Source organism: Mus caroli, chromosome 9, assembly GCF_900094665.2.
Source record: "Mus caroli chromosome 9, CAROLI_EIJ_v1.1, whole genome shotgun sequence".
Taxonomy (NCBI): Eukaryota; Metazoa; Chordata; class Mammalia; order Rodentia; family Muridae; genus Mus; species Mus caroli.
This window is the reverse complement of record NC_034578.1, coordinates 117,636,773-117,649,286: the sequence shown is the minus strand read 5'-3', so window position 1 is coordinate 117,649,286 and position 12,514 is coordinate 117,636,773. Positions and strand designations below refer to the sequence as shown.

The following is a 12,514-nucleotide window of genomic DNA, read 5'->3' as shown; positions in this document are numbered from 1 at the left end:
TACTGCATCAGATTGACATAGCAAGTCTACTACTGCATCAGACTGACATAGCAAGTCTACTACTGCATCAGGCTGACATAGTAAGTCTATATACTGCATCAGATTGACATAGCAAGTCCACTACTGCATCAGACATACTTTTGGATGGACTTGCTGTACTCAGTGGGTATCAGTGCATTCCCATTGCCCCCTGTACCCAGGTTTGTCTTTGACATAGTGGCCTCAGGGGTTGTTTTAGAATGGAGTGTTGTGCCCCTGTGTCCACGAGAAACTCGATGGGCTTCCCTTCTACTTTTAGGGTTACCTAAGGCTCAGGGAGGAGTGCCAAGCCCTGTCTCCCCTATTCACTCATTTCCTCTAGCTCCAGCACCTTAGCTTCTGTGGGGGTTTTCTGCTCAGAGCATTCACTTTTCTTGTAGGAAGTCTTAACTGTTTATAGTAAGCACACTGATCCTTCTGTAATCCTGACCTCGGTGAATGTCTGGTGTTCCCTGATTGACAAAGGCCATATTTACTGCCAACTGGTTTTCCTTGGCCTATGGGTTTAAGGGCGTGTTTCCCTAAGCTAGTTCGGTGACTCATCCTGTTTCTGCCATACCTGGCTCACTTTGAACAAATTTGTTGGCCACCTTGCAGCTGCCCAGAGACACCCCATTAGAGTCTGGAGGTAGACCTTTAATCTCTCCCTATCTGCTGCAGTGTTGAAGTTCCAGTCAGGCCAGGTCAAGTGGAACTTCTCTTGATGTGCCAGGTTGTTGTCCTTTCTGGTCCCAGAACCAATTTCCAGGTCTTAGTCAGGATCCTCTCTCTTTCTTCAGTGGTAAAGAGAATCTGAAACAATTGGTAACAATCATCCCATGTAGGCTGATGGTTAAAAAGAACAGAGTCTAACAATCAGTAAGTTTTGCAGGCTTTTGAGAAAATTTGGGACTTTGTAACTTCCAGTTGTAGAGGTCACTAGAGGAGAAAGGCCAGTGAATAAACTGCTGCCTTCCCTGTGCATGGGGTGGGGGAGGGAGGGATGCACACAGAGAAGTGTAGTAGACTTGGCCTCAGTCTGTTCCTCCGTCCCAGTGAGTGGTGGACTTGCTGTTTCCCCCCACAACTTGTCTTGCCCTGGCTTCTCTCTCCACCACTCTCCCCTGCAGCTTTCCCTCCTGCCCCAGATTTCCACACATAGCAGTTTCCTGATGGTGAAAAAGGATTGAAGTGTGGAGAGATAACTTCCTCTTCACAATCTCCTGAGGGGGCAGGATGGCAGAAAGGGGAGCTGATGGCCTAGCCCTCTCTCCTTTTCTCTTTTTTCTCTGCTGTCACAACAGTGACAGCCCCTAGGGGAAGGAAAGAAGAGTTTTAATGGGGCAGGAGGCTCTTCCACCAGGGTCTGCCAGGTGGTTATATAGGCAACCTGATCCCGGTAGCCTGTCTTTCCATAGACAACATCCTTAACCCTATAGATGGTGGGGCAGTTGGAGGTTTCTTGTGGCCATCTCACATTGAAGGTGGGCCAGTCATTTCTGTAAAAGACAGACATCTTTTTCTTTTCTACATGAAGATCTTGTCTGGTGCTAATTTACAGACCTTCTTGAAATGATCTAACACAAGACTCAAGCGGGTGGAACTGGTTTGGCCCGTGTTTAGAATCAAGACAGTTACAAATAGAGACACAAAAGTCAATACAAATAGAAATGTACCAGTACATTGTGAGAAAAAGAACCAAAATTCAGAAGGAAGGCCTGTCCTATAAGTGGGTTCTATGTGGCAGGAGTGAACTACCAGTGGGATCAAGGATCAGGTGTGTCAGAGCCATCTTTTGACCTACTTGGCACAGGTTCCACTGGTCCATCTGCTTAAATCACTCGGGCTTCTAGAAATTGGCTTAGGCCATTCAGACTCAGACTGTCTAGGCATACAGGGGCACAGACAACACAGAGACACAGACAGAGACACAGACAGACACACAGGCAGAGCATTCACTCAGCAATAGGTGGCCAAACACTCAATGTGGTGAGGGCCTTGGGCACTTCCTGGCCAATGCAACAAAAGTTTAAGTCTGAAAACACATATAGACCACCACTCACATATGCAATTGACAAGGGTGTTTTTTTTTTTTTATTTTACAAAAGGAAAAAGCCTGCATGCAGAGGTCGGCCACTTACAAAAATGGCGAAGATGACAGACAAAGGAGCACAGGCCTTTTTATAGGGAACAAGGGGAGTTTTAGCTATGGTTTAGTAATCTAAAACTTTATTGGTGGGTGCTGGGAATGCTACATGGGTCGGTTTCTGATTGGCTTGTGTCCATGTGGTCAGTGGGCTGCAATCCTGTGACATGAACATTTAACCACAGGCTGAGAGGCTCAAACCATATGAAGCTGCCCAGCACAGATGGCCCATCCTGAGATAAGATATTTCTCCATCGTTGTGGTTATCTCCAGGCTCTTCTTTGGATGAGTGATTTTATAGCTTTGCTCTTGGAATTTACGGTCTGTTCTTATGGTCTAGTTCTTGGGACTAATGACTGGGTGATGGTCAGTTCCTGGAAGGATGCCTTTCCTTTTGGAATCAGTCCTGGGCCTAAAATGGAGTTTATGTTGGCCTCACATTTTCATGTCACCATTTCAGTGACATTTAGATAGTCTTTTTTCTAATTGTGTATGTGAAGATATATAGTTCACATCTTTAATCCCAGCACTCGGGAAGCAGAGAGGCAGTTAGATCTATGTGAATGTGAGGCTAGCCTGGTCCATCTACATAGCAAGTTCCAAGTCAGCCAGGGATATAAGCTATGTAATGAGACCTTGTCTCAAAAAAAAGTAATAAAAAAGTGTGTGCACATGTGTGTGCATGTGCATGTGTGGGTGCATGTGTGTGTTGTCATCTTCAGCAGGTGGGTTGTTAGAAGTAGATGTCCTGTGTTAGGTCCTTCCTTAGTGCACCACTTTAGCTGTGTAGTTTGAGAAGAAGTTTCTGTAGTGGCCCTGCTTAGCCAGCAGTGCAGTGTGTAGCATGCTGCTTTCCTCCCAAAATGACTGGATTTTGCTTTTTGTTTTAATTTTCAGGAAGTTTGCCAAAGATGAGAGTGACTTTATCAACGTTGGATACTTGTGAGAGCTCCTTCACACCTCTAGTGGTCATAGAACTCGCCCAGGATGTCAAAGACGAAACCAAAGAATGGCTCAAAAACAGAATCATCGCCAAGAAGAAAGATGGAGGTTAGTGGAAACATTACTCTGCCAGCTTGGCCATGATGGTGGCTGATGTGTGTCTACCAATGTGTTTTACATGTTATCTCTGGGCTCTGTATGACCTACTGGAGCTTGAAAGGAGATTTTTCAATCAACACTAGACCATGAGCCCTGTAAATGGCTTTCTACATGTTTCTAAAGGCCATGTCTAACACAGTGCCCAGAGGGAGCTTGCCACATGGTAGGAGCATCATAAATATGTCTCATGTGAGTAGACACAACCTGCTGAACACCATGGGTCATTATGATGCTGTGAATGATCTCTGCCTGCAAACACTGTCCAGGTAGGCAAAATGAACAGCGATTTCTAGACACCGAATGACAGTTCAGTTAGCCAATGAACTATAAGGGCAGTGTGCCGTACACACATGCAAAGTGTGCAGTACACACATGTAAAGTATGTAGTATACACATGTGAATTGTGCAGTACACAATGTGAGCCATAATTATGTCTGCTATAATAAATGAAGGGGAAGGAAAGGGTTGGGGACACTTTGACACCACGTTGTGGAATGCTGGAGATAACTTCAAACACTGTGGCTTCATCCTCTGTGAAGAGCAACAGGAGCTTGAGCTGGTAACAAAGCTGAGGGCTTTGGGTGAGCAGACAGCCCCTAGGATACACAGAGCCACTCGCCATGCCGGCTGAGGCCTGAAGTCAGTGATGGCGACTGGAAATTGATGCCTTAAGAATAGATTTTTGGACAAAAGTGGAAATAAAATGTCTTTAAAAGTAGTTGAACCAAAGGGAAAGAATATTTTCTTTCAGAAATGTAAGATATTTTCAACTGGACTGGAGTCCCCTCTTCACTTTTCTGTGATTTAAGAGTCACTGCGCTGGGCGTGGTGGCGCACGCCTTTAATCCCAGCACTCGGGAGGCAGAGGCAGGCGGATTTCTGAGTTCGAGGCCAGCCTGGTCTACAAAGTGAGTTCCAGGACAGCCAGAGCTATACAGAGAAACCCTGTCTCAAAAAACCAAAAAAAAAAAAAAAAAAAAAAAAAAAAGAAGAAGAGTCACTGCCATGAGTCCTCAGTTTCCTTTGCTCTGGTCCTGCGGCGTCTGTAGGAACACTAGGAAGGGGGAGGGACTGGGGCAACTGTAGCAGAAGGTACTTTGGACCCCCAGGGGAAAGGTGTGCATTTACTACACCACTTTTGATTTTATTCTCTCTGACCTCCTGCTAAAACCATGGTGAACAAAACAAAACAAACAAGAAAAATACCATCCAGCCACCAACCAAGACAAAAGAACTGAAAACCTGAAGGACTATTTTTTAAAATACAAAATCCTGTGGGATTGGAGATGGCTGAGAAGCAGGCTGGCACCCTAGAGACCCCAGAATGGAAAGGCAGTGAGCTCTGAAGACCTGCAGGATCTGCACAGAATCCACCGGGTGCTGCCATTGGAGCCTCAGGTTCACTCTTGCTTCTGTGGAAGGCTAGAGAAGAGTCCACTGAGAAGGAAGACACCATTCTCCTTTCCCACCCTTTCCTGCTTCTGTTGGCTCTTGTTTAAGAAAGGGACTCCAAGAACCAACAGAAGGAAGACTGCCATGTGCCTGACACGGGGGAGACAGTGACACCCACGGAGAGGAGGCATATAGAAGCCACCCACAAGTGAAGAATGTGTTGGAAGACAGTCTTGTTGGAAAAACAGCTTTACAAAGTGAAACATAAATCCCATGTGCAGAGTCACTGAGTAGCTGAGGTGACTCTGTACATGGGATTTATGTTTTACATTTCTGTGATTTCTCACCGAGCAGCTGAGGTGGCACTAGAAGGCCTCCAAGAGCAGAGAGCAAAGCTGGAGGGCAAGGAGAGGAAGAACCAGCTCGGAGGCACACACCAATCGGAGGGCAGGGAAATGAGAAATCAGCAAGCAGGCTCTCAGGACCCCTCTGGCTTTCAGGGAAAGGGTGTACCCTGTGACCAGCTGCTCCAAAGAAAGAAAGTTCCAGAACCCTAGGAACTAAGCACAACAGACCTTCCAGGAAAAAAACAAAAACAAAACTAGGTCCAGTGCAAAGGATCAGACATCTTAGAAGCATCCAGTGAAGCAGTAGGATCCTCTTTATTTCTGAAGGAAAGGGCTGTAGTCTAGAATTCTGGACAGACCCAGCCAACAGTGGAAAGGGCAGACCACAGAGAGGCTCACTAGTAAAGACTGGGTTTCCCTCATGTCAATGTGTCAAGGGGAGACTTAGCCAGAGCATAGAGACTAGAACTGTTTAATGTAGACTAGGCAATGATAAGACAGAAACTTTGGTGAATGAAAGCAAGTGATGAGAATCAACCTGCCAGGCGGTGCTTTTTAATACACAGTATGGCATCATGTCCTCCTGGGAGTTACACCAAGTCTCTTCCTATACTGTGGTCTTCCTCACACTTAGATCCTAGCAGAGTGTGTGGAAACCTGCAGCCTGGTGAAGATGTGACTGATACTGTGCAAGGAACAGCCTTGAACACAGCCCATCTCTACAAAAGCATCAGGCAGAGGAACCTGCTCAGAGGGACAGCCTTGCACTCCACCTCTGGTGCTGCTCAGTGCTGCTCTAAGTCGGGAGATGGGTCAGGGCCGTGTGGAGATGGTCATGGGGGTGGGGAGATGGGTCAGTGGGGGTGTGGAGATGGGTTAGTTGGACGTAGGGAGATGGGTCACAGGAAGGGAGGAATGATTGTCGTGTAAGCAGGAGGACTTCTTTTTATCTCTAGTACCCACATTAAAAAGCTAGGCACAACGGTATATGTCTGTAGTCCCAGAGCAGGGAGTGCGAATACCGGATGACCCTGGGAGCTGCTGGCCAGCCAGTCTAGCTAAGTTGGTGAGTGACAGGTTCAGTGAGCAGCCATGTCTCAGAAAATGAGAACAATTGAGGAAGACAGTGAACATCAACATGCACACGCACATGCACACATTCAACACGTGTACATATCCACACGTGCACTCATATCCATACATATCCACACACAAGAATTAACTTCTATCCCAAACTTCCTTATATTTCTTTTTACTTGGATCACAGGCTGAAATTGTTTATACCAATATAAACATTGTATTTTTATAGATTTTGATTTTCTGAGAGTGTGTGTCTGATTTGTTCTATACCATACTATCTTTTGTTTGACAGGTGCCCAGCTATTGTTTAGACCACTGTTAAATAAGTATGAGAAAGAAACCCTAGAAAACCAGAATTTATACCTCGTTGGTGCCTCAAATGTCCGACTGTTACTGGGGGCAGAAGCAGTCGGTCTGGTGAAGGAATGTACGGATGCTGCCATGCGGGCCTTCACCTATGGAACACGCCACAACTTTAAAGGTTTCCATGGTAAGCAGCAGAATCCTTTCCTACCCCACCGAGTTTGTTACAGAGCATTGTTTGATTCCTAGATCCGGTGCAGCATAGCATCAACTAGTCAGTATCTAGGCTTTGTGGGCCTTAGTCACTTCTTAATTACTCAGTTCTGCCACTTGGAGCACACAGTAGGCCTTGACCATAGTCAATGAGAGGCCAGGCTGTCGAGGGCCCTTGGGCCATAACATAACCCTCTGTGGAGTAGATGGACACAGAGTGTACCTTATCACCTTGTTCTAAAGTCAGGAGTGAGTATGCACGGGCTCCACAGCAAACGTAAGAGTAACTTGAAACCTCACTCACTTCCTGGGTTTTCTGGCTCCTTCTGATGTGGTGGGAGGGTAGATGTGTCCTTGAATTTACAGGCATCTCAAAGAGAGTATTCTGGAGAGAATAGGGCCTTGGGTTCTGTGAAGGAAGATGCACTGGCTCCTGACAGAGCTTTTGGAATTAGGCCTCTTGGTACTGACTTGCCGTAGAACATTTCCCCTCAGTGACCTGGTGATCTAGGTGACATTTTCCTCAATAACAAGATTTGTCTGTCAGAGCTGCTGCTTTCCTGCAGACTTCATTCTCCAGGATGCTTGGTTCCAGTCTGTAGTGAGACCCATGGGGCAGTTTGGAGGGGCTTTCCCTTTTAAGTCGGCTTGCCCAAAAGGTTAGAAACATTAGTACAGTTCAAGGATGTGCAAGCTCACACAGCATCATCCCACAATCTTACCTCCCCCATTAAGGAGTACAGCCTCTGGCTCTAAGTAAAGCCAGGACAGTGTGTGCTGCTGGACTGCTGGGGCCAGAGGAGCACTGAAATCACTGAAGGCTGAGTTAGAGTTCAGAGACGTACCTATCCTAAAGTGCTTTGCCACCTGACAGTTTTCCAGTTTTGTACTCTGACCTCTCTGTAGGTTGTTTCGGTTTATGGCATTTCTATAACCATAAGCACAACAATGTACGCATTACCAATCTCAGATTGCTACTAAGAAAGTAACCAGAAAGTTTTGTTGTATTTTAGATAACAATAATGACTTCCTCACCATGGCTGAGTGTCAGTTCATTATCAAACACGAACTTGAGAATCTTAGAGCTAGAGACGAGAAGATGATCCCTGGCTACCCACAGGCCAAGCTGTACCCCGGGAAGTCGCTGAGTAAGTCACTATCCGCTTGTATCTCCGAGTCTGCTCTTAACTCTGGTTACGACCCATAAATCTGGATTGCTCAGCAAGTTCCTGCCCCGGTGTGTTGTGCCTTCATGTCGCCTACTCTGTCTGTTTGTGACTCACCTGGTTCTTGCAGCGTCCGTCCACCACATGTGCTGTTGTGTGCCTTGCAGCATCTGTTCACCGCATGTGCTGTTGTGTGCCATTGGGATCTTTGGATGGGACAGTTTCTCATTTGCATTTTTCACAGTACTGATTTTTTTTGGACACCAGGCTTTTCACATTTCATCTGCACGTGGTAATACTGTTTCAGGTGCTGGGTCTCTGCCCACCGCCTTCTCCTCAGCCTCTGTGTTCAGAAAACCCAATCTCTTTCCTAGGATTCAGATTTGCCTTGATTTGATGGCATTTTTCTAAAATTTAATCTCTTTTGACCTTTTGTTTTAAATATTGCTGTACTTTTTTTAGGATGAATTATCTTGACTTTTTAGAAACCTTTCCCCCTATACTCCTCAAAGTGAGCTGCAACAGTTGTTTTTGTGTCTTGCGAACTGTATTCTAGATGCCTAGATCAATGGGGGCTTTTACTTTTTAGTATGGTATTAACACACCATGCTCAGGTGTGTTACACACCCTTAATCCTAGCACTCTGGGAAGCAGAGGCAGAGGCAGGAGGACCTCTGTGAGTTCAAGTCCAGCCTAGTCTACAGAGTGAGTTCCAGAACAGCCAAAGCTACACACAGAGAATTGATGTCTTGAAAAACAAACAAAAAATATTTTTTACACTCCATCAGGCAAGAAGACACTTCCCTAGGGCAATTTTCACATCCCATGTTTATTTTCCCCAGAGGAGAATCATGAGAAGAAGGGAGACATAACTTTTCAGTATCTGAATGTGAAGACTGGTTGAGGTTTCATTGGCTCTCCTTCCTGTCCCAGGCTGCTGCCTCCACAGCGTTTCTCTTCTGAGAGGCACCTATCTAAAAAACACTTTGTGGAGCAACGAGGACTGTGCACAGACACTTAACTGTTGTTGCAGATGCTTTGCCCATCCAAGCTTCTGGAGTTACTCCAGTGTGTTCCTTTCCTGGGCTGCTTGGTGCCTCACCACGAATCTGTCTTCTTATTGATGAGTGTCTAATACCTTTAGGAGTGGCTCAGGCATGGCTGTCAGGTCACAGGTGTCTGCGTCTTTGGGGATGGACACACCAAGCTGCTTCCTGTGCCTGTTGTCTCTGAGTCACACTCTGGTTTTGCATGAGGTCATCTTTATCAGGGTTAGAAAGCTCCCACCTTGCTGCTTGGTTAGACTGCATGTTTGTGAATTTACTGGACTCTGCAGTGTCTGACAGGCTGTGAGGTTTCGCTCTGTGTCATCAGTGTGTGGACAATGGTGCTCTAGTATGGGCCTATTCTGACCTCTCCTGGTGAACCCTACTTATCTTATTAACTCCTGATGAAAGCCACTTACTGCTTTTTTAAATAATAGGAATATTTTATCTACTTTTATTGTGTTTTTGACCATTTCTGTTTATCCTAAAGTTTAATTTTGCCATTTGCTTTTTAAAAATCATTTGTATTTTGTTTTGTTTTCTTGATCAGTCCTAATCCTAGAGATTGTTGACTATGGGGATTCCTTCATGTTTCTGAGGATTTGCTGTCTGTAAGGTGTGCTGTTTGCTTGCTTGCTTTTTGCTGTGTAGCTTATTCTTTGCTGCAGGAAGATCTTGGGCAGGTTTCCAGTGCAGACTGTATCCCTCTCAGTTGCTAATTACTCTTCGTTTCCTTGTCTGTGTTGGGTACGGCTGAACTCACTCTGTGTGCCTGTTTTTATTTATCTTTTTGCTGTTAGCTCTGCTGAGGGTCATTTAAGCTGCATCTGGTGTTAGGATTTATGTCTTTCATGCAGCCCAATCTGCAGGCTTTTCTGTTATGGATATTTCCTTGTTGATGCCATTCAGTTCTGTGGCTCTGGTAGTCAAGCTTTGGGCTCTACTCATACCAGGCAAGTCCTCTCCCACTGAAATGTAATTTGATGTATACTGTTTATTAATGACCTGCTTTCTGTTGGGCTGTTTGATTTGGTGTTGTATTTCACATTGAAATTGCTTTTTTCTGTGCTTAAGAAGAAGTTTGTACCTCATGGTGTGTCTTGTTATTTTCCTCTTTTCAGTGAAAATGCTAGGTAATGCCAACTTTAAAATACATCCAATCAAATTTAACATAACATTTTCTTAATTTCTTTTAGTTCATGCTTGCATTTTTAAACTTATATCAAAAGTTAAATTCTTTTCTCTTTTTTTTATTAATTTTTAGTTGTACAGAAAATGGATGTTGTGATATTTTCATACACATATATTTCTGACTTCATGTTCCCTCCTCCGTGACCCTCCATTGCTGCCCGCCTCCTCCTGGTCACTCTTCAACTGGAAAGTTCCACCTTCTGCTTTCACATTAAATTTAGATTTGCATATGAGAGAAAAGAAGAGATCTGTTGTCACCATTCCCTGCCCCCTCCCATGACGTTTTGCTGCCCTCTCTCCATGTTGACCTCTCCCTAACCATTGCTTAGAGGGTCCAAGGGCCAAATTCTTGGAGGCGCTACTTAAGTGGCTATACTTGATCCATTTCTTTGCAGTTCTCTGTAGATTGGATCATGGAGTCGACCCCAGTACAACCTTGGAGGCACAGATGTGGTGCTATAGGGACACGTCCTCTGTGGAAGCAAGTCTCCTCATAGGGAGCGAGCTCTTGGTACTTGGCCAGCTCAACTGTGTCCACCCATTTGGGGACTTCCAGATTCCTGGACTTCTTGATGAAGTCTGCCAGAGCTCTGACAAGCCCTACTGTTTTACATTGTGTGACCTAAGCACTGCCAGCCGAGGGGAAGACTAGACTGGCTTTTGTGAGTTTTTGTCTTGGGCACCATCTGGGTATCATATAAGAAAGATGGCCATCATTTAAGGAAGCATTTCCACAACTACCTTTGAAGACTTGGTGGTATTGACTGTGTTCTAGAGGTGTAGATTGTGTGTGTGTGTGTGTGTGTGTGTGTATGTGTGTAGGGGGCTCTTATGCACTGTCTGGAACATCAACTGTCCTAGTGGATTGTGTATGTGTAGGCTTTTATGCACCTTCTGCAACATCGACTGTCCTAGACTTACATACAATTTTTTTCACCTGTGTTTCTTTCTCTCTTTGTAACTTTGTTGATTTGGAATTTGTAGTCATTTTATGCTTCCTCACATTGCTCTTTGGAGCAATTCCTTCTGTTCTCTCAGCTCCTGTTTGCATTTTAATTTTGGAGATGTGTTTGCCGGGATCCCTTCACTATATCAGCTTTTCCTCGCATGACACTCAGCACGGAGATTTCCTGGTACTGTGGCTTCCAACACTGACCTCCTGCTGTTACTTCTCTGCCCAGTTTTTGCTTTGATTTCTCAGTGCCCTCGGTGTCCTTGTCATGCATCTCTATCAGCTTCTCTGTGTCATGCATCTCTATCAGCTTCTCTGTGATTAGTACTTATTATTATTTTTATCTTGGGTTTTTGAGTCAGAAGCTCAGTCTAGAGCTGAGACTGGACTCAAATTTGTAGTAATCCTCCTGCTTCAGCCTCCCTAATACTGGGACTGCAAGTATGAGCCACGGTTAGTTCATTTAAAAATGAAGCACTGTTTCCCCAGATTGGCAATTTTAGAAGGTAGGACATGGGAGGAAGGGGCCAGGGTCTCCAGCAAAAAGCAATGATAGAGAGAGGCTTATACTCTGTCCTGCAGTGAGTTCTCTTGAGGCAGCTGCATTCTGTAGAGAGCTCTGGGGAGCATTGTTCTTGCAGGGAGCACTATTCTAGGGAGCACTGTTCTTGCAGGGCTTGGCCTTGACTCAGCACCAAAGCTAACGGCCTTGCTCCTGGTGGTGGCTAGCAAGACACTATGGATGTGCACCAAGTCTTGGAGGCTCATCCATGCCCCCCTGGGTCCCAGGAACTCTGGAACACCACCACTGCCTACCTGCTCCACCCAGGTTCAGACTTTTGTTTACCCTCTGTTGACCTTAAAGGCTTTGTTTCATGCGTTGTGTTTTGCATTTGTAAATTTTAGCTTCATAAAACTTTCTTTTTAATGTTTCTGGATCTTTTTGTTTTTAATTTTGTTTCATGAACAAGTAAGTGTTGGTGTCTCCAGTGTTCTAGGTAACCAAGCATCCCACATTCTGTATCAACAGAATGTTGGTTGATGGATTTGCAAAAGGATATGTGTAGTCTTTCTCATTCACTTGGCTGTGAGGCATGTTCCAGATACTTCTAGGTGGTGCTGCAGTACAGTACAGACACCGCTGTACAGCACAGAAGCAAGGTCCTGGTGCTGCTGGAAGCCCCAGCTCTCTCTGTTCCCCTGTACCAATCAGCCAACCACCTAGACAGGAAGTTTGCACACTTACTCTGGTATGGCTCACTGGGAGTATGCTCTTCCCTAAGCCCAGCCTAGCTTCCTGTTTGGCAATGTCATCACAGCTCTTCTGTGCATGAGTTCTCACTGGAGATACTCCAGAACTGTGATAGGAAGAAACCTTGTTTCTTATAAAGTTAGCTCAGCTCAGGTCCTCTGTTACAGTAACAGAAGAGCAGGCTAACATGTGCTCTAACACATCTGATGTCTTTAACATTACATGGCTGTGCTCTAGAAGGCAACAGCATCTTGTTAGGACATCCTCTGTGTGTAAGGATAGACAAAGTGGAGTAGGGGGAGCCTGT

The 12,514-nt window shown here is 45.3% G+C and overlaps 1 protein-coding gene across 3 annotated transcripts in view; it reads left to right on the top strand.

The window, feature by feature from the left end:
* The window catches only part of Ano10 (anoctamin 10), a 118,706-nt gene that overhangs the window by 12,519 nt on the left and 93,673 nt on the right, over nucleotides 1-12,514 (top strand). For all 3 annotated transcript variants that reach the window (XM_021172147.1, XM_029481494.1, XM_029481495.1), the window contains exons 2-4: nucleotides 3,062-3,214; nucleotides 6,377-6,574; nucleotides 7,614-7,748. In XM_021172147.1, the coding sequence (XP_021027806.1) occupies nucleotides 3,076-3,214; nucleotides 6,377-6,574; nucleotides 7,614-7,748 (472 nt within the window). In that variant the 5' untranslated portion in view covers nucleotides 3,062-3,075. The remainder of the gene's footprint in view (nucleotides 1-3,061; nucleotides 3,215-6,376; nucleotides 6,575-7,613; nucleotides 7,749-12,514) is intronic.